Below are 25517 nucleotides of genomic sequence, written 5' to 3' on the forward strand. Positions count from 1 at the left end.
GCGTCCAACGTGATACCTTTTGGCCTGCTGTACATGAGACCCCTACAGTGGTGGCTCAAGTCCAAGGGCTTTTCCCCGAGGGGAAATCCACTTCGAGTTATCAAGGTCACACGGCGGTGCCTTCGTGCCTTAGACATGTGGAAGAAACCTTGGTTCTTGAATCAGGGCACGGTGCTGGGAGCTCCTTGTCGCCGTGTAACGCTAGCGACAGACGCGTCCCTCACCGGTTGGGGTGCGATCATGAGTGGCCACCCTGCCCGCGGTCTGTGGAGCGATCGCCATCTGACATGGCACATCAATTGCCTAGAGATGCTAGCAGTCTATCGAGCATTGAAATATTTCCTCCCAGACCTGAGAGGTCACCATGTGTTGGTGCGCACCGACAACACATCAGTGGTCTCTTATATCAATCACCAGGGGGGTCTGCGTTCGCGCCCCTTGTACAAGCTGGCACACCAGATCCTTCTGTGGTCCCAGGGCAAACTCCTCTCGATCAGAGCAGTGTATATTCCTGGGAGGTTGAATGTGGGAGCAGACATACTGTCGAGGCAGGGGCCGAGGCCCGGGGAATGGATGCTTCACCCCGAGGTGGTGAAGCAGATATGGAGAGTATTTGGCAGAGCCCAGGTGGACCTCTTTGCGACTCAGGAGACATCGCAATGTCCCCTCTGGTTCTCTCTAGTTCATCCAGCTCCTCTGGGACTGGACCCTATGGTACAGACCTGGCCGAGGCTTCGTCTGTACGCTTTTCCCCCTATCGCTCTGCTCCCGGGAGTTCTGGCGAGAGTACGCCAGGACGGGGTCCGTCTGTTATTAGTAGCCCCGTTCTGGCCGGGCCGACCATGTTTCTCAGATCTAGTCTCGCTCCTCGACGGCTCTCCGTGGGAGATACCGATCAGGACAGACCTACTCTCACAGGCGCAGGGCATGATAATTCACCCTCGCCCGGAGTTGTGGAAGCTGTGGGTGTGGCCCCTGAGGGGGCACAACTGTTAGCAGCTGGTCTCTCAACCGAGGTTGTTGAGACCCTACTCCAATCCAGAGCTCCCGCTACGAGGAAACTGTACGCCCTGAAGTGGAAACTCTTCACTTCATGGTGCAGAGACCGCCAGCTTGACCCAGCAAACTGCCCAGTTGGTACAGTTCTGGAGTTTTTACAAGCCAGGCTCTCTGCGGGGTTATCCCACTCCACCTTAAAGGTTTACGTGGCGGCCATAGCTGCTTTCCATGTCCCTTTCAATGATCAGTCAGTGGGTAGACACCCCCTAGTTACACGTTTCCTCCGAGGTGCACTGAGGCTGAGACCTCCAGTACGGTCCCGTGTTCCCCCCTGGGATTTGGTTGTGGTGCTAGAGGCTCTTTGTAAAGCTCCATTCGAGCCAATTCAAGACATCTCAGACAGACATCTAACAATTAAAACTGCCCTGTTATTGGCAATCACCTCTCTAAAGAGAGTTGGAGATCTCCAGGCCCTCTCGGTGGCCCCTACCTACCTAGACTTTGCCCCTGGTATGGCCAAAGCATTCTTACACCCTCGAGCGGGTTATGTTCCGAAGGTTCCCTCTGTCACACCACAACCTATCGTACTGCAGGCCTTCTGTCCTCCTCCCTTTCGGGAGCCAGACCAAGAGAAGCTAAACTGTATGTGTCCAGTGCGAGCACTGGACGCATACGTCCACAGAGCTGCCCTGTGGAGAAAATCCGACCAACTGCTTGTTTGCTATGATCCTTCTAACAAGGGTTCTCCTGCCACCAAGCAGACCCTTAGTCGTTGGATAGTCGAGGCTATCAACGTCTCCTATGAGTCCTCTGGTCTTCCCCCTCCTTTGGGGGCCAAGGCTCACTCTACTCGGGGTATGGCGGCCTCCAAGGCCTTCTCAGCAGGTGTGTCCCTCTTGGACATCTGCAACGCTGCGGGGTGGTCCACGCCCTCCACATTTGTCCGATTTTACAATCTTGACATGCGAGCCACGCCGGGCTCTTCTGTTCTCTCGTCTTAGCTGTGCTCTTCGGATACACACTAGGCAGGGATTTGGAAGTCTGGCAGCGTTGGCACATCGTTCCCCAAAGCGCTAGACGCAGCTCGAGTTCCTGAAAAGGAACGCCTCAAGGTTACGTATGTAACCCTAGTTCCTTGAAGGAACGAGACGCTGCGTCGCAAAGCCATACTCCCGGCACCCCTGCCGGCGCTTGCTTCCCTACTCGAAGCTGAGGCCAGCTGCACGGCACGTGCTTTTATAGCTTCCTGGTCGCTACGTCACCCCACCCGTGACGTCACGCCTTTCCGATGGACGGATTGCACACGATATTCAGAGTCGGTCTCGTCAGGGACGTTCCCCAAAGCGCTAGACACAGCGTCTCGTTCCTTCAAGGAACTAGGGTTACATACGTAACCTTGAGGCGTTTTCCTTTACCTCATTGATCCCCCACGTAAGAGTTATTACAACCTGGACCTAATGCTTTCTGTTTCTCTCATTTGATCTGAGTAGAATCATTTCTCTCTCTGAGTGTGAGCAATAGGGATGTTGTCCTGATACAGCTGATGAGAAAGTCAAGATGAGGGGACTTTCCATTCTAATGAGTAGAGAAAGTCTCTCTACCCAGCCAGCCACTGGAGGAATCTCTCTCTCTCTCTCTCTCTCTCTCTCTCTCTCTCTCTTTCTCAAACACACACACACACACACACACACACACACACTGCTCCCTTATTTCAGACAGAAGGAGCAAATCTAATAAATATGGAAATGTATGAACTTAGAGACAGAGAGAGCTGCTGCAGGCTTAAATCTCAAAAATCTGGAACATATTGGCTATGTACTGTGTATATAGTATAGCTGTTTCTTTACAAAGTAAGAAAAGATATGTTTAAAATGTTCATTTAGGATAAATAATTTTCAATGAACTTGAATATGCTGGTGCAGTGTCTGTCCCTAAAATGTGATTGTTTGAATCTTAATGTGTGTTTTTTTTTTGTTTTGTTTTTTGGGATGAAATACATAATGACTGATCGGCCATTATTACCCTTGGGTACATGGCACTGGGTATGGTCTAGTATGGTCAGGTAACTGATGTGAGTGTATGTAGGGGCAAACAGGGGAAAGCAGTTGCTTTTCTTCCATTTCCAATGAGTAGAAAGCCTAAACCCCCAGAGAAACTTTAGTACATCAACACTAGTGCTGTTAATTATTCAGTGGACAAAATGTGTTTGCCAGAAGGTGCAACTTCTCAGTGTCTATGTCTTCCCACTGTATCATATTTCATTTCATTGTTCAAGCTTTAGCTTTGTGTGTTTGTGTGTGCATGTTATTGCTAGAGCAGGTGATATCAGACATGAGGTGAAGCTGTTACATCTGTGTACTGATGGCTGTTTAATGACCTCCCTCTCTGTAGTCACCTCTGCTGCAAATATAAGTGTCTTTTGGAAATGCATTATGCTCTTCATGCTTAATGTGTTCACAGTGTGCCTGTGCTAATTGTGCAGTGACATTTGCATGTGACTTTGTAGGGTACTGTAATTTGTCTGGCCATAAAAACAAACCGCAATTTTTATACAGTGCTGATTTTGAAAGTCATTTCTGCTGTTGGTTTATTACTTCAAAATGTCCTTTCATTTTCAGATTATTTATAACATGCATGTTTTTATCAAAGCGATATGTAACATGTGATATGTAACATCCGACTCTTCTACAATCTTCCTGTGTCCTTTATGCTGTTTTCCTTAGAGGCTATTTAAGGATTTTTTTATCAGAGTTTTGTGTATGTGTGTGTGTGTCCTGTAGAGTGCAGCAGCGACACAAAGTCCGGTGATTGGAAGTCCTCCTGGAGATGGTATGCCTTTGCCCCCAGGATTTTTTCAGGTAAACACACACATACACACACACACACACACACACACACACACACACACACATTACAAGTATTGCACTTTGTACAGCTCACTAATCTAGTTTGATAAACAGATTTTTCAGATTTATTTATTTATTTTATTTTTTTGAATAAATATATCTTATTCATAAAGTTCATTGAATGACTGAAACTGAACAAAAAAAGTGGCTTGGAAACAATAAATTCAGATGATGTCAATGTGAATAGAGAAATGTTCTACCTCTGTGGTTGATCCGAGACAGTGCTGAGTCAGGATAGATTATGAATGAATGGGGCAATTAAATATTTATTCAGGCCCTGAAAACTATGTGTGGATGTCTGAAACAGCAGATTATGCAAGGGATTTCCATACTTTCATTTTTTTTTTTTTTGGAAAGAAAAGATGTGTGACTTTTCAATTATTTGTTTAATTATCTTTTATAATATGCTGTGTTTTTTTAAGGAGAATTTCAAATGCATAAAGGCTTGACTGTGTGTACATCAGTGATAATGCTTAATTTGCATTTAAGTACATTTTTCCACACTTGATTTTGTATTTGTATTTTTTAAATACATTTGTATGTATTTGTGCCCATCTCTGCTTACCAGAAATGTGGACCTTTTTTAAAGGAAGTATTAAGAAATAGAACAGTAAAGGAAATGCTAGGGTTAGGTCTAGTAGGGAAGTGATCATTTTGAACTATTTGCAAAATAATAATTTAAAATATGCACACATTCACTCTTATTTTTGTATGTAAAAATGCAAAACATTTCCTGGTTCGTCCGTTTTTTTTTACATTCAAGCACTGGGGTGGACAATTTGGACATTTCTATATATTGGGGGCACTTGTCCCCCTCATTGTCTATGGTGGTTTATGTACTTGCATTCAAATAAGACCAAGAATATGCATTTAAAAAGCAAATAGGGCCATTGTTTGATTTCATGTGAACTTTTGTGATTTTTACATTGAGTGATGAATTAAAGCCACTTATGTTGATGATGAAGTTTAACCCAGATCATTTGACTTCAGCAGTGAAGGTAAACATCTGATCCAAGAGCTTGAATTGCAGATTTAAAAAAACAAATACACTATTGCCATCTGGTGGTGTGATTTATGGTTGCTCTGGTTTGCCTGCTTGTGTGATATGGATTGAATTGATCAGTTGTTCTCTGTTGTTGTGTTTGCTCAGCAGTTTATGTCTCCTCGATACCCAGGTGGGCCCAGAGGTTCTCTCAGAATACCCAATCAGGTATTTTCACTCATATATTCTGTCTTTACTTGACTTGACTCGATCAGTGCATTCAAAAAATAGTTCAGTACTTCAATCTAGTTTGTTTTGAACAGGCTTTGGGGCCTGGGAACCAGATGCTCCTACCCAGTGGGATAGATCTTACAAGGCAGCCAGGTATTTAAAATACAAACAACTGTGTAAATATTGAAATACATGCAATATAATCAAGTCCACACAGACACTTCTACAACTCGTGTGTTTCTTTATGAAATACTTTGGATAACTTTATTATCAAGTTTAACAGATATCCTCCCAAATTTATAGAAATTGTGAAAAGAAAGTGTGTAGATTCTGTTAACAGCCATAATAATACATCAAGTTATGAAATATGAAACCTGTTTGCGTGATCCCTCTGGTACGATCTGCCACGCTCCAAACGGGACTCGAACCCTAGTCGCCGACGGGTGAGGTGGACAAGCTAACAACCAATGCCTCTACCTGGGGTGCCTCTTGAGATCAGGGGAGTGAGGTTTACTTCAGTTACATTTGCTTCCTTTTCCCATTTGTAAGGCCCTCCCAACATGACTGGGCCCATGCAGCGGATGACCCCTCGAGGAATGGTTCCTATTGGACCACAGGTGAGCTATCCATGGATAATTAGGTACATTTGTAAAAGCACAAACTTTACTATAATGTGTTATTGGTTATAATTGGTGTTCCAGAACTATAGTGGTGGGATGAGACCTCCCCTAAATGCCCTAGTGGGACCCGGGATGCCTGGGATTAACATGTAATTGTATTCTTCTTTCATGTTTTCATTTTTGGATGGACTATCCCTTTAAGTCAGAATCCCTATTGTACTACTGTATAAATTGTATAACACTGTATATTTGTATACTGTTGAGTAAAGGGGTCCTGCAGGAGGAAGATCATGGCCAAATCCTCTAAATAACAATTCGGTTAGTTCTAAACATGGCATGTGGTAACTGATATAGTCTTATATCCTAAACAATATAGATACCAGTACTTTCTCTCCACAGATCCCTTATTCATCTGCATCTCCAGGCAGTTATTCGGTAAGTAATGTAATGTTGTCCACGGTTTTTTGTTGTTGTTGTAGTTACCTTGTCTGAGGTAACATTGGGTCATCTGAATAAGCAGAATCAGTGTGTTTGCAGGGACCCCCAGCAGGAGGCGGCCCTCCAGGCACACCCATCATGCCCAGTCCCGCAGGTAACAGATCCGGGATCAGTCAGCACAATACTAGTCCTGCATAGAATCTATGGCAGCTTTCATTGGCCAAGGTCCTCCGATGAGGCCGTTTGACTGACATGTCAAACAACCAATCACATTTTGTTTCATTCAGCAGGACGTTCCGTGGCGTGGAAATGTCGCCACAATAATGGACCGGTGTTTAAAACTCTCGGACGTATTTTAAAGATTGCATGCCGTGAAACTTTAAATATTTGACATACCATTGATTATCCAGCGTTTAGTTGATCCTGATAAGCCCTCATTGTCACAGTTATAAACTCGACGTCTTTTTTCTTTCATGAGGGGGTTTGACGCCACAGCAGTTTTGTTTCCAGGCGAAACGATAAAGAACACAACATTCATGTCTCTCATATAATTCAACCAATCCAATGAAGACTTCGACGCTCCTGAAGTTTTTCCATGTTTGTGTCCCTCATGCATCAGACGAGGCTGATGACTAGCACTAACTAGTGTGGGGAAGTCGTGGCCTAATGGTTAGAGAGTCTGACTCGCAATCGAAGGGTTGTGAGTTCGAGTCTCGGGCCGGCAGGAATTGTGGGTGGGGGGAGTGTATGTACAGTGCTCTCTCCACCCTCAATACCACGACTGAGGTGCCCTTGAGCAAGGCATCGAAACCCCAACTGCTCCCCGGGTGCCGCAGCATAAATGGCTGCCCACTGCTCCGGGTGTGTGTTCACTATGTGTGTGCACTTTGGATGGGTTAAATGCAGAGCACGTATTCTGAGTACGGGTCACCATACTTGGCTGAATGTCATGTCACTTTTTTTTCACTTTTAACAACTTAAAATCCAAAGTGCTCTGTAAAGCCTTGTGCATGCCTTCTTCCTACATGTCGATTAGTTCAAATTCTAAAAAGACAGCATCACATATTCTTCTTGAATGAGGCAAGTTTATAAATAGACTAATATTTTATTCAATACTTTTTAATCAGTATTTCGTTATACTTCAAATATTTAATATATGGATCAAAAAAATTATTGAACCCAGTATTTGTGTGCTGTTTAGTGTAAGACAATTCATTCTTGACCTATACCAAGTCATTTATTTTGTCTTTAGCTAAAAATTCATAACTAATGTGATGTACAATATTGATTTAGAGTCAAACAACTCAAGTGACAACATGTACAGCTTGATCAGCTCAGTCCCTCCAAATGGAAACAGACCAAATGTGAGTCTTGGCAATTTTTAAGTATATTTGTATAAAGTATATTGTTTTTCTTATGGTATTTTTCCTTTCAGTTTCCATTGGGTTCGGGTCCTGATGGCCCAATAGGCAGCATGGCAAGCATGGAGCCTCATCATATGAATGGTTCATTAGGTAAGACAGATTTTACAGACACAACACAATGCCAAACATATATATATATATATATATATACATACATATAACAAACATATATACATATATATACATATATTCCATCCATTTGCACATTCCCACCTTTACTACTTTTCATTGAATTCTCTGAAGTCTTTTCCTTTTCCCTCCTTTCAACAGCAGGATCTGGTGACATTGAAAGCCTCCCAAAGGTACAGGACATTTCCGTACCACTTTGACAGACATTTAGACATTTATCTGAAATTCATTTGTGTTTAGTGTTCTTAAACTCAATTTTCACTCACATCAGAGCTCACCAGGAAACCTCAGCATGAATAATCAGCCTGGCACACCAAGAGATGATGGAGAAATGGGCGGCAACTTCCTCAACCCATTTCAGAGTGAAAGCGTATGTATGCAGAAAGCCTTTTCTGTAGAATCGTTTGTGTTAAATACAGCAGCAGATGTAATTCAAACTACCTTCCTGTCTTGCAGTATTCTCCAAACATGACAATGAGTGTGTGAGAGGACAGCGCAGGAGTAGTTTTCACCGTGTTCAGCAAAAAACTGAATCTTCTCCCAGCCGACTATTTAGATTTTCGACTCATTTTGTTTTTGGTGAACTATTGTGAATTAGTGACGTCATCCTACACCAAATCAGAAATAAACATAAGCAAGCCATGAAAGGAAGCTGAAACACTTAAAAGAAGCTTTTTCAACATTCCATGGTTAATATGTCCCGTCTCCTGTTTGGATTCACACAGGGCTTAAAGGCAGGGTAGGTAAAAAAAATTATAAAAAACTTTTTTTCCAAATTTGTTTAAACTTTATTTATATATCAATACATAATTAAAATGTAAGTACTCTGAAAAAGAAAGTATAAAAATCGAGTGACTGTAGACCTCTCACGACTGTTTTAAAGACAGCTCATTATTTCCATTCACTCCACCCCCTCTCTTCTGGGCTCCTTCCAAAGCCTCTACTACGGCTCGCTAAGTAATGTTATGTTAGCTATATTACGCAGCTACGTGTGCTAATGACACATGCTTCATGAAAAAATATGTATGATCAAAATACAAAAAGAAAGATTTACCTGTCCAGCAGAAATAAAGCCATCAAGGAGTCACTTTTCAGCCCCTTGAGTTCCCTCAGTTCTCGCCATCGCTGGAAAGCCACGCCGATATTAACTCGCGTTTTATTTCTTTATTTATCCAAAGACTTTTTGTTCATTGCCTTTTCTTGTACTGTTACTGTCTTCCTTTTTTTGCCTGGTTTGCCTTCACTAACTGCATAGGCCGGTACTGTGAATTTTGCTTGCTGTTTCTCTGCCATTGTTTTGGTATTCCTAGGATCCGTGCCTGTTGAATTCCTCAAATCAAACGTGCACGCGCAAGTGGGCAGGTCATGTGTGGCAAAAGGGTGGTTGCCATGGTTGCGAGAGAGTGACAGTCGCCTAAGCCAATCCTATGTTTCGTCCCGAAATGGAAATAATGAGCTGTGTTTAATACAGATTAAAGGGTCTAGAGTCACTCGATTTTTATACTCTTTTTATCAGAGTACTTACATTTTAATTATGCATTGATATATATATAGAAAGTTTAAACAAATTTGGAAGAAAGTTGTTTATACATGTATTACCTACCCTGCCTTTAATACATTTTTAAATTCTTGAATCTTTCCACAAGTATTTTTTATGTACCTTTTTTATGTAAAAGCTTTTTTTCCTGTCCTAGAATACCAAGAAGCCCTCAGTATCCCATATAGTGACTTCCTCCACTGTTAGATCATTTACACAATTATACCTTGTTATGATTGAACAACAGAAAAAAATATTTTTGTTGTTGAGTGAACGAAACTTGATATTTCAAGGCCTTCACTAAATGCATTATTTTCCCATTTAGACAAGGATTTGATCAGACAACGGTTACTGACAAAATCACCCTTTATCAAACACATTTAGGCAAACCAAAGTTTGGCTTGATTTCAGTTGTGCTTTGAAACAAGACAAATGTACAGTAAATACCTAAACATAATGGACTAACCTGAAATTTTTAGGACTGACCTCAAGATTTCTTGTCACGTTGGACTTGTTCTTGTTAATACAGCTATCTGTGAAGAATTTGGATATGCTGATATAAAAATCCTTTTCACCATTTGTAGTTGTTTTTGAGTTTGTAACCTTTTTGGTCATTCTTGTACATTCTTGCTTGGTTGATAGTCAACTAATATTCTAGCTATATGAAATTTGATCAGGTCTCTGGTGAAATAGCTTGACTGAGACAAACCAATATAAAAATATCAGTGTTCAGAGCACTTTTAAACAAGATTTGAAGCCTTAATTTACATAATTTGCATCTTTACACACTAAAGGGTCATAAGGGTTGGAACCGGGAAGATTTTTTTTTATACATTTAATTTAAATGCTTTTCACTAAAATGTAAAATGATATGTAAAATGCTATTTATTCCTGTGATGCATTTTTCAGTGTCACATAATTCTTCAGAAATCATTTTTAATGCTGGGTGCTGGAGAAACATTTCTTAGTATTACCAATGCTGAAAACAGTTGTGCTGCACTGTATCATCGTGGAAACATTTTTCAGGATTCTTTGATGAATAGAAAATTAAAAATCACAGTATATTTTTAACATTATAAATGTCTTTACTGTCAAATGAATGCATCCTTGCTAGATAAAAGTATGCATTTTCTGACTCAAATTTTTTTAACAGTGGTGTACTATACTGTTACATCTATCTGAAGATAAACCCACAGTTAACTGGTGTAAATGTTTTAGAGAATTTTCACCAAGCAACTTCATAAAATCCAGCCAGCTGGTCCCATATCATGTAAATCACAGTATAAACAGAAATAATGTAACATACAAATTTTGTTCTCTTTACTAAACATTAAGTATCTGGTACGTAAATATGATTTTATTGGTAAGTATATAGCTATTTGAAATGGTAACAAATGAATACAAAAATAGAGTAAGAATCTATACATTAGCAAAGACGTTATAAAAGCATTAAACGGTTGAAGTGCCAGGGTCATTTGGATCTTCTTGGAAATGTTAAGAATAATAATAATAATAATTCACGAGTTCCAATTAATTATAGTGCAATCAACTCCAACCATCATGATGCATTTCCCAAATGCATCAGAGGCTAAGTTGATCGCAGAGACCACTGGCGGCAATGGGTCTACTATCCACTTAAGCTTCCGATGCTTTTGAGAAACGCAGTTTTGATAAAGTAAACGATTTAAAGTCATTGGAAACCTGCTACAGTTGGTCTGAGAAGGTCTCTCACCCTGACCAGCTGCAAAGTCCTCAAACTCCTTTCAAATCAGCCCGGTTCTGAGCAGGCAGCTCATGCCATCAGCTTCCGGTACTGGTTGCTCACGCTGCTTTTAAAATTGTCCAGCTTGCTTGACCTGGTGGTGCTGGTGAACTGTGCGCTGTTTTCGATGCCTGAAGATCCCTGACACTTGAGAAAGGCGAGAACCTGTTTTTGACACTGAGACGACCCGAAATAGTACATGAGGGGGTCCAGACAGCAGCTGATGCTCCCGATGCACGTGGACACCAAGTACGCGGCGTAAGACGCATCGTTGTGCTTGTGGGCGAACTGCACGTAATGCGCCAACAGAATGATGTTTGTGGGTGCGAAGCATATGACGAAAACAGCAAAGACCGTTACGGCCATAAAGACGGCCCGCGTTTTTTTCGCGCGGTTTTCCACGTTGGCCGCGCACAACGCTTGGATGACGCGCACGTAGCAGACGGTGCTAAAAATGAGCGGGATGAAGAAGAAAAGCGAAGAGATTATGGGGAAGAAATACAGGTAATACTCGCGAAGGTGGTGGATGTCAAGGACGTCGTGACAGGTGGTGATACCCAGGTCAGGTAGGTGAATGGTTTGACTGGAAATCAGCAAAGGCGTCACACCGCCGATGGACAAAAGCCACATGGAGGCGCACACGATGGACGCGGTTCGCGGACTGCGCCAGGTGAGCGAGTCCATCGGGTAAACGACCGCCATGAAGCGGTCCACACTAATGCACATCATCAGCAGCACAGAGCAGTACATGTTGCAGTAGAAAGCAGCCGTGACGAATCGACACATGCCAGCCCCAAATATCCAGTTATTTCCGTTGTAATGGTAGGCTATCTTAAACGGGAGCAATAGGACGAACAGAAGGTCGGCACAAGCCAGGTTGATCATATAAATCGCCGCCGGTTTTTTCGGTCTCACTTTGCGCACAAACATGACCAGCGCCAGCAGATTTAGAGGAGCGCTGATGATAAACACCACAATGTATATTGTTGGGATGACAGCGGTCAGCACGCGGCCTGTGAGTAAGCTGGAGGCCTCCGGAGAGATGTGGTAAGTCTTCTTAGCCACGTGATGTTGGTGATCTTTCTTGGGTTTGGGCACTTGATCCGAACCGGAGCCGCTGGCTTCCTCTTGCACGTCCAGGTAATCAATGGGCTCATCGGTGACGGTGAGGAAGAAACCAGAAAATGTCCGAATAAACGTTTCTGGGAAAATAAATAACATTAGGTAAAAAAAATAAAATTGTAACATTAATTATTCCTGATTATAATGATTAAGCTACTTATTATATAGCCTATAAAAAATACTAATACCCCCGCAAGTATATAGTACATACATAACAGCATAGACTGTTTTTATCTGGTCTTTCTGCCTGGCCAGACTATAGATACCTAATTTTTCGTAGTTACATTAAAGCCTATATACAATTTATTTCCAGAGAGGAATCCGTGACTCCTGCATGGCATTAAAATGGCAAAGTATAGCCACTCTCGGTCACATGGTTTTAACATTCATATAAATTAAAATGAATGTTAAATTTCACAGTTTGTTAAATTGCTTTTAGTTTACTGTACATTAATTTAACTATTTTTCTTTTATTCACTTTCAAACCTAGTTTGAGTTTTTTTTTTCATAAGGGATTTTTATGATTAGTTGTGCATGGCATTTAAAATGCAATTCATTAAACGCTCATAAATGCTCGTGCTTAGTTTCAACATATTTAAACAAGACTTTAAAGAACACTCCCGGTAGAGTAGCCTAGTCTTGCCTTAAGTAATGGAGCACCAAATAAATGCCGGGTTATTAACAAATTAACTAAGAGCTTAGGGTGAATTTAGCGTCCCAAAGTATGTAGTAGCTGCTAAATAACTTGCATTTCACGTTTTTTAGCAGTGGATTGTAATGCTCACTTCCAAAGCACTGCAAGTTACTTAAATTCATTATACTTTACATCGATTCACGTGCAAACAAAAGAGGCTGTAAATGACTTACCGTTCTCGGGCAGCGCAGTCGCAGAGCCCTTCGCAACCAGCAGCCCCATCAACACCACAATCCGCAACATCACGGCTGAATGAAACGTGCAGCTCAAAAATGATGAAAGAATGCAATTCCAAACAAACCCGGCAAAGACTGTACACTGAAAGAGCCTGAGCTCGCGCTATTTCAACAGCAGTCCTCAGACATCAGTCAAGACTGGAGGGTGAATACATTCACACCCGCATCTGTCTCCTGCAGGTCAACGCCTACTCTAACACAACAGACCAGGACTAGCTGATACAGGTTTTAGGGGGGTTACTTAACAGTATCTACAGCATATATATATATATATATATATATATATATATATATATATGGAGGGAAAAAAACACGTTTTGATGTATGATAGCTGTATTTATTTAATCCATCGCAGTACAGAACACTGTCAGTTTATTTATTTTTAACTGAAAACTTCTGATGCCGTTTAATAGGTAACTAAAAAGATGCACATTTGAGCATGTAGAAATGAAAGGCACTACTGTAGTTCATGACAGTCTTCTCCGGTTTATCTTATTTAAAAGCCACATGGCAGTAGTGCATTATCAGTCATTAAGTCATTCATCTTATTAATTACTAAGATATTAAAACATTGCAGCATTCAATACATTACTTGCAATAAAATAGATATTTCAATTACACTTGTATTTAAAAATATAATTAATACACAATTAAAAAAAAAATGTCATGAACATTTGTTGTTTTGATTGTGGTTTGATTAACTTTCTTTTCAAATGTTAAGTCAAAAGTAATCTATGTATGTACAGCTTGGCATGTGTGATAATTCTTAGAATGGTAAGATCTCATTTTATAGTTAATTAAATACAGAAGACCTGCAAACACAGTTAAACAAATACCCTGAATGCTCAGAGAAATATAATTTACAAACCCATCTAAAAACCAAAGGCACAAGCTGTTCTTTTCGCACAATTTTTGTAGACTAACATCTAAAATGAGACTTTGAAAACTTTTCTCATTTTTCACTGAACATATTTTCACTTTCATTTTCCATAGAACTTTTTGTTCAAAAGGAAGATCAGTAGATTGACGTTGACTTTGGCCTTGTCGAACATTTTCATAACAGCAACTCCCTCATACTGAAGCTGCAACAGGTCCTGGTAAAAAACACAAAACAGTTCTCTATTGGTCTGTCCATAAATGCAATTGCACATAATACAACTAATATCCTGCATGTCCAAGAGAAAAACTGTGACTATGTGGCTTGTGGCAGGCTCTGTGTGCACCTGGGAACTGACCTGGAAATGGAGTTGCACCTTCTCCATTTCAACTCCCATGAACTTGGCCTTTATCTCAAAGTCGCCCACTTCCTCACAAGGGCAAATGTCAAACATGACATTTTTTAACCTGAAATGTACAAAACACTGACTGAAGTACTGGAATAGGTGGAGTTTAATATTGTACATTTTACAGTGCAAATAATTTCATTGTTGCAAAATGACTGGTAGCACCCGTTATATAAGCAGAACATATTCCTGATATTGACAAATTTACAACTTACGAAGAATTACAAGAATTACGATGAGAATAACAAACAATTAAATCACTGAGCACTAAAACATAACATTTTTAATATTCTTTTGATCTGCCTTGAGAGATTGCAAAAATAGTTGGCTAAACTCCCCTTTGGACTGCATGAGGAAGAGCAGAACATGATGGATAACTTTAGATATAAGATATTTTAGTTTAGATATTATGTATTTGATTATGACACAATGTTAAGTTATTAATTATGAATACAAATATTTATTATCATTGGTATGAAAAGAAATGGTACAAAGAGGAAAAAGCATACTGATTAGTCTGGAGTCCTTCAATCTCCAGAACGACTCCTTTCTCATGCAGTTTGGCTGCTGTGTACTTCAGAGATGAGGCCTTGGACTTCTTACTGCCCTTCCCCTCTCCCTTTTTGTCCAGTTTAATGGACCTTCGTGAATTCCTGGTGGTGAAACAACCATCAATGAATTATATGTCTGTAGACACTTTCCAATTTCCACACCACTAGTAAGTGCCTTTCAAGCTATTGTGTATAAGGTCCCGATTGTGACTCTGTGATCTCTAATCATTAGATATCAATATAACAAATGAGAAAATTATCCAAATGTTTAAACATTAGGGTAAATAGACAAACTGATATAAGTTAGTCATGAGGTTAAATAAAATAAATGAGCAATTACATAAATTTAATTACAATGATAAACAAACTGATATTAACAGCAGATGTGCTGTACCTCAACTCAACTCAAATCTATATTAAGATAATAGGTTATCTTAATCATTTAAAATAACTATTTTCAGTTTAAGCATTATTTAAAAAAAATAAAATATTAATATATAAAACAGCAGATGGGCTTATTGAGAGTGCATATTCATTCTCTGCCAGCAGTAAGACATTTGGAGCGGCAGAAATAGCGTTTTCCCCATAGACTGTATAAAAACATGGACATAGTGTACATGTCTACAGGTGATGTCTCCTGAAATGCGTTTTTGACGCTTAAAGTGTGCAGAGCGGGCCGTCACCATCTTGGCAGCGCGTCACCGTGCGACTCTCCCAGACAACTGAAAATGGGTAAAAAGGCGGGAGCTACTTGCTGAAGCCAGACGGCACGCGACGGCAGTGTCAGCAGCAGCAAACCACCTGTCACTCAAGTGGCCACACCCTTAATTATGCAGAACTTTAAGTCTTAATATAATTTCAACAGATGAGTTATAAAAAAAAATTCACCACCCTCCCAGTTGTCATGAAGGGCAAAATTAGCTATATAGACCAAAATAAATTTTTGCACCAGACTGTAAACATGTTTTTTCCTGCTGTAAAGTTTGGCATTTTAAGTCTATGGGATTGACTCCCTTTTGCAGTCAGCCGCAAGCGGCCAGTCGATGAATGACAGTTTTAGTCACTTCCTTGTTGGCTTCACGAGAGAGAGCGGGAGATTGCCGCTCGGTTTTCCCCAGTAACGACTGTAATCATTGCAGCGCTGCGCTCATTAATGCGCTGTGCTCATTTATCAGGCAATATAGGAAAGATTAAATGAAACTTTTCTTTTCTGAAGAAAATTTTTCTGAAGACAGTCGGTTCCCTTCAACAGATACATTCATATAAAAACATCTGTGTTTTGATTTTGAAACAGTGCTCATGTTTAATCAATGTGAATGTATTACTTCAATATATTACTTTATTAACGGTTTGATGTTTTATTAACTGATTTCGTAATTCATTTATAGATTTCTAAAGTGATTATGGAGTGGAACATATAGGCTCTACAGAACTTCAGATGTATTTCCACTCACTTTCTGTTGAGGTTATCCAGACAGGTTTTGATATACGTGTCATAGTAGTTGATCTGTTCCTGATAGAAAGCCGCCTTTGAATTGAGCGCAGTTAGAGTCTGCTGCAACTTCACCAACTCTGCTTTCCTCCTCTGTCTGTAGCGCCGCTGATACCGAATGTCCTGCCAAATAAAAAAGTGTTGTTATTACAAATGCTATACTGTAAAAGCACAGTCAGACTAAAGACATGAACTAACGGAAGGTGTTTATGGTACCCTGCAGTACTAAAGGGACAAGGTCATGGTAGGGTTTAATACCGAAGCAATAATTTGAATCAAGGATATTGCAATCATTATAACTTTTACGAATATCTACATTCATCCAACAGAAAATTATTACTTTTCAATGAGCCCTAATGTAGGTTCCTGAACTCATTAATGCCTGACCTTGGAGATGTCATTGATGACTTCCTGGTACTTGTGTTTTGAGCTGACCAGACCAGCCTGCTCCAGAGTTCTCAGGTTCCTGAGGATCTTTCTCTTCTTCTGCTCCAGAGGCAGCTGGCGGTCCTCCAGCATTGCCTGGCTGCTCTTCAACCCTTCTGGAGTCTGAGAGTCCTGCACCACCTGTCGCTCCACTAGCTTAGCGTGCTCTGCCTCCTACAGCACCAGATAGAGGGTTGATCGAGGCTAATCGATTGAACTTCATTTGAATCTGACCTCTATTCAGTCATGATCATTAATTCGAGGGCCTACTATACCTGTGCAGCAGAGGCAGGAGTTTCTAGGATATCAGTGAGCGTTTCCCCTGGTTGAATTCTCACGACATCCACTATCAGTTTCTTTGTTCTGCAAAGCAACAGGCAAACAAAGAGAAGTATGTTCTACTCAGGCATATCAGAGTGTCTCATGTGGTCTCATAAAGACTGCAATATGCTGGTGACATAAAGGACAAATCGATGACAGAATTTTCATTTCTGGGTGAAATATCCCAACTTACAAATGTCTGAAATGAATTTGACTAATTTTGTGCATGTAATGGAATTGAAAATCTTGAATCTTATGATTGTTTTTTCTTCTTCTGCAGAAATTAGAGTCAAGGTCCAAATAAAAGAAGATATTTTGAAAGACGATATGATATTTTGAAAATGTTTATACAGTCAATCAGAAAGAAAGAAAGTAATGCAGGTTTGGAACAACTTGAAGTTTGTCTGGCAGTGTAAGTATACAAAAATGTCTGTAAAGAAATGTAGACTAATTTGTGGTTTGTCTCACTGCACATACACAAACTGGCTGGTTCCAGTAATTGATGTTTATATGATCGGTAAACAGAAGATCATAGATGTCTGGGTAGCTGGGGATTCACAGATGCTGTTTTTTCTGAGTAGAAGTGGAAGTGGAGCGGATGTAAACATATAAACAATAAGCTGTGACGTAAGCGTTACAACTTCCTTCCCAAAGATTTACTAGAAAGCTAGTGATTAGCACACAAGTGCTAGGACAGTTATAGTTAACACAGTCCTGTGGTGATGAATTTGACTCACTGCTGGATGTAATATGTTCATATGTTTCTCATTGCAGAGACATGATCATTTTAAAATATATTCTAATAACAATTAATAATCAGTTAAGTCCTGCTTACAAATGGGGAAAACTTGCCTTTAAACATGGAGCAGCCTTTGATTTGGATTTGGTTACAAAAGAGTTCAAGATTGAAATCTTAACAGCTCAACAACACTACAAAGTATAATTAAAGAACAAGATGGCTGCAAATAATTCTGGCTCAGCTTGTACAAGTATGAAAATTATAGCAGGCCTTCACATTTCAAACAGCAGCACTCATGTTAGATGGTTTTAATTGGATATTTAATTTGCAAATGCTCTCAAATGGTTTTACTGTCGTTTTGATCATTTTGATTTTTGCAAAGTAAAATGAAGTCTTAAATTTATGGATAATCAGCATTTCAACAATCTTCAGGATGTTAAAAAGGCTTTTAATCCAGTAAATGTGTCCTGTTTTTCACGATATTTGTAATAAGTCATCACAGACACAACATTTGGATGGTAATGGGACACATTCCATTCCCTTTGAGTATTACATTACGCAAAGACAGTCAAAAAAAGGTCATTTTAGAAGTGGAAAAGATAAAATGACCAAACCATTTCCTCCCATGGGTCAGGAGAGATAAGAAGACAGGAAATGAAGACAATGAAGAAAAGTTAAGTGTGGGCAAAGAGATATTTTTGTGTGAGGACATTTTACGTATAAAGGCAGTTGAAGAAGTGATGATTACTTCATCCTTATATATGTTACTTACTTCATCATCAGTCCCTTGGTGTCTTTGTCATCTCCATCCAGCAGCTCAAACTTGTTGGTGAGGGTAAGGGAGATCTCTGTTTTTGCCAGCTGACTCAGTGAACTCTCTTTGCTGATGTCATCTTCATCCACAGCTCCTTCACCTGAGTGTCAAGTTTCACATTCATTATTGTGCCATTTAACAGCAGTTTTCTGTTCATTACGGTCTTAATCAGCTGTCAGTGAAGGGCATATTCATCTGGACTTTTTTGCCAAAGGCAACACACTGTTTTGAAAACTGTCTTCATTTCTTCTAGATGGATAACACTAGTGGTGTTTAAAATCTGTAGCCAGTGAATGAATGAAATTTTGTGTTTGTATTTGTTATGATTTTTACCAAGTAGTGACTCGACATCAGGAACTTCCCCTAGGTCCTTCAGGAGTTCATGCAGAAGATCATTGTGATCTGGAGCAATAGCTTCCTTATGTTCTAACACCAACTATAAGGAAAAAAAGAGCCAGTTTAAGTATTCCAGCTACAACTAGTCTGTATAGACTGCAAAACACAATAATACTCAACAACACACAATCATTGCAATATTAAAATTTAGTCTGGATCAAGTTCAATTCTTAGTAAGTACTACTTTGAGATTAGGGTGACCACCATGAGATGGTGTAGTATATATATATATATATATGTAAAAGTTACATTCCTGCAGCATGCTGCCAGCAATACTAAGATCATGGGTTAGATTCCCAGGCAATACAAGAAAAACACTATGCCTTGAAGTGTTATGTAAGTCACATTTGAATAATATATCTTTCAATGCATAAATGCAAAGTTAATATATCTGGCAATCTCTCCAGTCTTCAAATGTATGATTCATTTTTTGATTCATACTTTTTAAAAATCTGCAACATAACTAAGAGGATAAGGTATTTCCAATATATTTAATAGTCCTAAAATTTGGAAGAGAAAACAGAACGACACTCAACATTAGATCAATACACAGCTGGATTTAAGGAGAATACGGAAAGTATTCAGACCCCCTTAAATTTTTCACTCTTTGTTATATTGCAGTCATTTGCTAAAATTATTTAAGTTCCTTTTGTTCTCATTAATGTACACACAGCACCCCATATTGACAGAAAAACACAGAATTGTTGACATTTTTGCAGATTTATTAAAAAAGAAAAACTTAAATATCACATGGTCCAAAGTATTCAGACCCTTTGCTCAGTATTTAGTAGAAGAACCCTTTTGATCGAATACAGCCATGAGTCTTTTTGGGAAAGATGTAACAAGTTTTTCACACCTGGATTTGGATCCTCTGCCATTCCTCCTTGCAGATCATCTTCAGTTCTGTCAGGTTGGATGGTAAACGTTGGTGGACAGCCATTTTCAGGTCTCTCCAGAGATGCTCAATTAGGTTTAAATCAGGGCTCTGGCTGGGCCATTCAAGATCAGTCACAGAGTTGTTGTGAAGCCACTCTTTCATTATTTTAGCTGTGTGCTTAGGGTCATTGTCTTGTTGGAAGGTGAACCTTCAGCCCAGTCTGAGGTCCTGAGCACTCTGGAGAAGGTTTTCGTCCAGGATATCCCTGTACTTGGCCGCATTCATCTTTCCCTCAATTGCAACCAGTCGTCCTGTCCCAGCAGCTCAAAAACACCCACACAACATGATGCTGCCACCACCATGCTTCACTGTTGGGACTGTATTGGACAGGTGATGAGCAGTGCCTGGTTTTCTCCACACATACGCTTACAATTAAGGCCAAAAAGTTTTATCTTGGTCTCATCAGACCAGAGTCCTTCAGGTGTTTATTAGCAAACTCCATGGGGGCTTTCATGTGTCTTGCACTGAGGAGAGGTTTCCCTCGGGCCACTCTGCCATAAAGCCCCGACTGGTAGAGGGCTGCAGTGATTGCTGACTTTCTACAACTTTCTCCCATCTCCCGACTGCATCTCTGGAGCTCAGCCACAGTGATCTTTGGGTTCTTCTTTACCTCTCTCACCAAGGCTCTTCTCCCCTGACGGCCAGCTCTAGGAAGGGTTCTGGTCGTCCCAAACGTCTTCCATTTAAGGATTATGGAGGCCACTGTCCTCTTAGGAACCTTAAGTGCAGCAGAATTTTTTTTGTAACCTTGGCCAGATCTGTGCTTTCCCATAATTCTGTCTCTGAGCTCTTCAGGCAGTTCCTTTGACCTCATGATTCTCATTTGCTCTGACATGCACTGTGAACTGTAAGGTCTAATATAGACAGGTGTGTGGCTTTCCTACTCAAGTCCAATCAGTATAATCAAACACAGCTTTACTCAAATGAAAGTGTAGAACAATCTCAAGGATGATCAGAACAAATGGACAGCACCTGAGTTAAATAAATGAGTGTCACAGCAAAGGGTCTGAATACTTAGGACCATGTGATATTTCAGTTTTTCTTTTTTAATAAATGTGCAAAAATGTCAACAATTCTGTGTTTTTCTGTCAATATGGGGTTTTGTGTGTACATTAATGAGGAAAAAAATGAACTTAAATGATTTTAGCAAATGGCTGCAATATAACAAAGTAAAAAATTGATGGGGGTCTGAATACTTTTTGTCCCCACTCCTTTCAATAGAAGGAATGTAGACGCTTGGCTGAAAAGTATGGAGACTTCATTTATTATGTCTACACAGGTCATGATGTCACTTCCTCACACATAGCTCAAGTTAAGCCTATCCTCACAGAAGGCTTCTCTCATGACTCATAAAGGTGGCTAATGAAACTTGATCACAATGAGTAGCAGATGTAAACACAGCATTTGACTTCACATTCCAGATCATGTCCCAAGAGTAAATTAAAACAAGTTTTGACAAGACGCATCTAAACTGGATTCTCTCTTTAATATGAACCGGCCAGAAATAAGATAAAAGAAGAGGTCATCTCTTCCACTGAAGTTGGTAGGAGATTAAAAATTAACCAATCTATTTTCTAAATGCATATTATAAATCTTACTGTGCATGTTTCACTTTTTCAACTTGTAATGTTTAATCTAAGTGTTATAACTATATCTTCCTGTGAAAATGACAGGCTTCTGTCTAGTGAAATATGCATATCATTTAGTCTTAAACCCTGTTGCTGCAAACTCATGTTCATCTTCCCCACTTTTGAGTGCAACGGCTAGGGTTGAATGGATTGAACCCTGCCCAACTTTATTTTATTTATCCACAATCACTTTCACTCAGATGTTTGTCACAATAAGAAAAGATCTGTTACTATGTGTGTTTTATCACAACTTTATAAGAAAAAGAAGGGAAAAAAGTAAGAGATTTGTACTGAATTCTCAGTTGTATGTCTTACAGAGTGTGTGTTGATAATCTCCTCAATAGAGATGTAAATGACAGGTTTGCTGAGTGTCACCATGTCAGAGTACTCGTCCACGTTAAACTTCTCCTCCGGAGCTGGAACGTCGCAAGCTGCCTGGAAGAAATCCCTAAAAAAAAAAAAAAAAAAAATAAGTTATAACCATGCCCAGATTAAATCTGTCGAATTCTTTGTGATTTTGGGGGGAAATCTGTGGATTCCTTCAGAATCATTATAAAAATGGTAAAATGCATAGCCCGAAAACAACATGGAATTAGGCATATACAAACATGGAGAAGACATGGGAGAAAGCCATTTTGTGAGTATCAGCTGTTCAAATTTGAAGAAATCTGATGAGCCTTTTACTGAGTTTTGTGCAACCAACAAAATTAAATTAAAAAACAAGATCAAAACAAATGTATAATGCCAAGTCGCCTTGAATGGGAAGGTCACATGCTAAACTTCTATAATCCAGCTCAAGTCTAAACTTCCAGGTCTATCACAGACGTGTAATCAGGCAAAGTTGCTGAGAATCGGAGGAAAAGAAAGCAGCAGGGAGTTTCCAGTAAGCATGACGCACCAGCATGGGAATGAGGGGCTTTGGGCAAAAGGTCGTTTAGCACTTCCAGGCTCCTCACACACACACACTAATGTGTCTGAAGTGGCAACACATGTCCCTCAATCTCTGCTGATGCTTTACTTTCAGACAAAAACACTTCCTCACCTTTCACCTCCATTCCCATATATCCCCAGCCTGTCCTGAATCTCAGATCTGTGATTGTTTAATTCTACTCATCAGTTTCTACATAAAATATGAATGTTTAAAAGGCTAAATGAGTGTATAGTGCTTTGGCTACAGTAGATGTGGTTAATCACTGTGCTTTTCACTTCTGCATGATGCATCACTGTGTGAGATGGAATAGTCACTCAGTTTCATAGCTTTTGCTGGCTCTAAAACACTTGATCGGTATTGCTTGTGCTCCTTTTTATGAAACGGGAGCTTAAAATAAAGGCCTGATTATTTCAGGACCTTGTCAAAACTCCATTGTTTTTGAATTTCCGTTGCCTATGGTATATTTTCACACTTAAAACCATGATTAATTAATCCTCTTGTACCACTGTCCTCTTTTGAGCAATGAAAGAAGTCTCCTGACAGTTCTCTCCCAAGTGGTTCCACTGTTGTCAGCATTAAGTCTGAAAATGATTCAATCGACTAAGTAACACTTTTAATCGTCAAGAAATTGTTTCTTTTTAAATGCTTTGGTTCAACATAATAACAGCTTGTTTAATTCCATTTAACTTTATTTACTTTTTTCTGTAACCTGCAGTAGGATGTACTTGTTTTTGCAATGCAACATTATAACACTTTGATAAGAAAATATTTTCAGAGAATAATTTTGACATGATTTATTTGGTAATTTAACAAGCAGATTTGATGGAACATTATATCTACAGATAACTCTAATATGTTGTCTAAGTGAAGATTCAATTCTGAATAAGTTCCCGAGGGGATGCAATCATTTATGCTGAGAGCTGTATGTAAATATGAAGAAAACATCTCAATATCAAAACAGTTCATGCTGAAGTTGACAGATTTTAGCCGGTGCAAGTACTTTGCATAATGTCAAAATAACCCTGCTGACTTTTATTTTATGGACAGAAAACACCATTGTTCAATAGATCTTTTTTGTTCAACAAAAAAAGGTTTTGAAAAAACATGGGGGCGAGCTGTCATTTATGAGTGAACTATTCCTATGTTTTTGAATGTTCACAGCAAGGACACTGTTGTAACCGTGGACAAAGCTCTCTCTGATGAAGTGCTCTGTTCTCCTCACCTGAACCTTTGGGAGGTCTGGGTGATGTAGTTGTTCATAGGGGTGAGGTGGTCGCTCTCGTCCTCAAACAGCTTGTTGGCGGCAGCATGCTGTAGCATCTTAGCCACTGACGCCAGGTTCCTCCTCTGCTCCGAATGCACCTGCCCTCCGGCCGTCATGTCAATGATGTCGAAACCGTCTGGAGCCACAATGGCAGGATTCATGTAACGGTAATAGAGCAGAGTCCCAACAATCTGTGGGAAGAAGATGGCACCTTTCACTTTTTTTCATCATTCTCTGGGTTCTTGTGATGTTGAATCTTTAAGCATTCATGGTTTGTTGCGTCAAGCAATTACAGCTACATTTCAAGTATGAAAAGAGCTTTGCAGACACTACCACTTAAATTTGTAACATCTGACCTTTAATAATTCATCCTCTGTGGCATCAGGGAATTTCTCATGAAGCGTGTCCTTTAGAACTTTGGCAATATATCTCATGCCGTAACTGCATGCAAAAGAAAACGGATCAAATGATGCAAAATAAAAATCACAGATCAGCAGTGGGAAAAAATAATAATCTAGCCATACCTTAAGATAATGAGATGACTAATGCATGAGCAAAATATTAACAAATGCTATGTTTTGAAAATGTATCTTGTGTTGAACTACTCTGCTGCCCCCTGGTGCACAATGACACTGTTACATTGTATAAAGGGCTCCTTTATAATACAAGAGGCATATCTGACAAAAATAACAAGTGATATGAAAATGAACTGAATGGATCAGAACAGAAAAAAATCCGTTTGAAAGGTTGAGATGGCCTTTATTCTTACGGGATGGTGTCCAGCGATGACATGATTGAGCTGAGCACTTTGTCTGTGACGGACCGGAGCACCTGATTGGAGGATTCCATTTTAGCCCGCACTTCCTCATGTGACAGAGCCTGCTCCGGTGTGACCTCATACGGCAGCTTACTAGAAATAAAGTTAAACAACAGTGGTAAAAATAAATAAATTAAAAACTAAAGAGAGAAAGATGAGGTAGGTATAAGATATAGCATTTTAAAAGTCTTTGATGGATGGTGTGTGCATGTTTGAACCTGGCTTCTCCTGTAGCGGTCTCTAGCTGATTAACCCAGGCCTTATAGATGTCTACAGGGTTAGTGTTGATGCCCAGGTTCTTGTCCTCAATGATCTCTTTAACCACAGGACCTAGTAGCTGTCTGAGAGCGTTCTGCCCACGAGCACCACGGTAAAAGCTCAAAACCAACTTAATGACTGTAGGGTTCCCTGTCACTATTTCCTGGATATGATCCACCTTAGATCTGCCAAAGATGAAAGCAGTGTAACAATGATTCGTGCCATAATCAATATAATAAAGCACAACTTATCACAGACATTTGACTGACGTTTGATGCAGTAATTATGAATTCAGAGGTATACTGGTCTCTATAAAATGGTTTTACAATCTCCAAGATAAGATCTTTAAGATATAACTTACTTGATCTCTTCTTGCAAGGCTGACTCAAAAAGCTTGAGCAGCAAATACTCTTCTCGCTGGTTCGAGGCATAGTTATACAGTGTGAAGATCACAGTGTCCATGAACTTGGTGGATTTGTTCTGGGGCATCTGGAAGATTAGCTTGGCCAGGTATGAAGGATTGGTCTAATAAATGAAGAAAACTCATTAACTAAAAAATTACAGATGAAAATATTTACAG

General features: G+C 39.9%; 3 protein-coding genes across 4 annotated transcripts in view; 1 reads left to right on the plus strand and 2 right to left on the minus strand.

Annotated features, from left to right (window-relative positions):
• LOC132130168 (single-stranded DNA-binding protein 2-like) overlaps positions 1-8438 on the plus strand; it is a 37721-nt gene extending 29283 nt beyond the window's left edge. Inside the window, exons 5-17 of one of the 2 annotated variants that reach the window (XM_059541847.1) lie at positions 3780-3857; positions 5056-5115; positions 5211-5271; positions 5668-5735; positions 5820-5887; positions 6008-6056; positions 6138-6173; positions 6276-6330; positions 7470-7540; positions 7612-7690; positions 7871-7902; positions 8001-8099; positions 8186-8438. In XM_059541847.1, the coding sequence (XP_059397830.1) occupies positions 3780-3857; positions 5056-5115; positions 5211-5271; positions 5668-5735; positions 5820-5887; positions 6008-6056; positions 6138-6173; positions 6276-6330; positions 7470-7540; positions 7612-7690; positions 7871-7902; positions 8001-8099; positions 8186-8215 (786 nt within the window). In that variant the 3' untranslated portion in view covers positions 8216-8438. The remainder of the gene's footprint in view (positions 1-3779; positions 3858-5055; positions 5116-5210; positions 5272-5667; positions 5736-5819; positions 5888-6007; positions 6057-6137; positions 6174-6275; positions 6331-7469; positions 7541-7611; positions 7691-7870; positions 7903-8000; positions 8100-8185) is intronic. The other variant, XM_059541854.1, reaches the window with a different exon arrangement.
• Positions 8439-10330: 1892 nt separating this feature from the next.
• On the minus strand, positions 10331-13235 carry LOC132139169 (proteinase-activated receptor 1-like). The gene is made up of 2 exons (XM_059547734.1): positions 13018-13235; positions 10331-12230 (listed from the first exon to the last, which is right to left on the minus strand). Exons 1-2 carry the CDS (start codon positions 13085-13087, stop codon positions 11059-11061), a joined length of 1242 nt encoding a protein of 413 aa, XP_059403717.1. The 5' UTR covers positions 13088-13235; the 3' UTR covers positions 10331-11058.
• A 160-nt stretch (positions 13236-13395) lies between these two features.
• LOC132139185 (ras GTPase-activating-like protein IQGAP1) overlaps positions 13396-25517 on the minus strand; it is a 62604-nt gene continuing 50482 nt past the window's right edge. Inside the window, exons 25-38 of the mRNA XM_059547735.1 lie at positions 25299-25462; positions 24898-25122; positions 24632-24772; positions 24219-24303; positions 23821-24053; positions 21983-22115; positions 19040-19142; positions 18665-18806; positions 17108-17195; positions 16794-17006; positions 16369-16529; positions 14873-15016; positions 14316-14424; positions 13396-14174 (exon numbers count right to left, since the gene is read on the minus strand). Coding sequence (XP_059403718.1) covers positions 14061-14174; positions 14316-14424; positions 14873-15016; positions 16369-16529; positions 16794-17006; positions 17108-17195; positions 18665-18806; positions 19040-19142; positions 21983-22115; positions 23821-24053; positions 24219-24303; positions 24632-24772; positions 24898-25122; positions 25299-25462 — 2055 coding nt within the window. The 3' untranslated portion in view covers positions 13396-14060. The remainder of the gene's footprint in view (positions 14175-14315; positions 14425-14872; positions 15017-16368; positions 16530-16793; positions 17007-17107; positions 17196-18664; positions 18807-19039; positions 19143-21982; positions 22116-23820; positions 24054-24218; positions 24304-24631; positions 24773-24897; positions 25123-25298; positions 25463-25517) is intronic.

This window comes from Carassius carassius, chromosome 4 (assembly GCF_963082965.1).
Source record: "Carassius carassius chromosome 4, fCarCar2.1, whole genome shotgun sequence".
NCBI classification, from domain to species: Eukaryota; Metazoa; Chordata; class Actinopteri; order Cypriniformes; family Cyprinidae; genus Carassius; species Carassius carassius.

What these genes read in the sequence shown, in the direction of transcription:
- LOC132139169 (XM_059547734.1), bottom strand. Translation starts at nt 13,087, where the DNA reads ATGTTGCGGATTGTGGTGTTGATGGGGCTGCTGGTTGCGAAGGGCTCT. An exon ending in GACTGCGCTGCCCGAGAACG is followed by an intron (nt 12,231 to 13,017) that starts GTAAGTCATTTA and finishes TTATTTTCCCAG; the next exon opens with AAACGTTTATTCGGACATTT.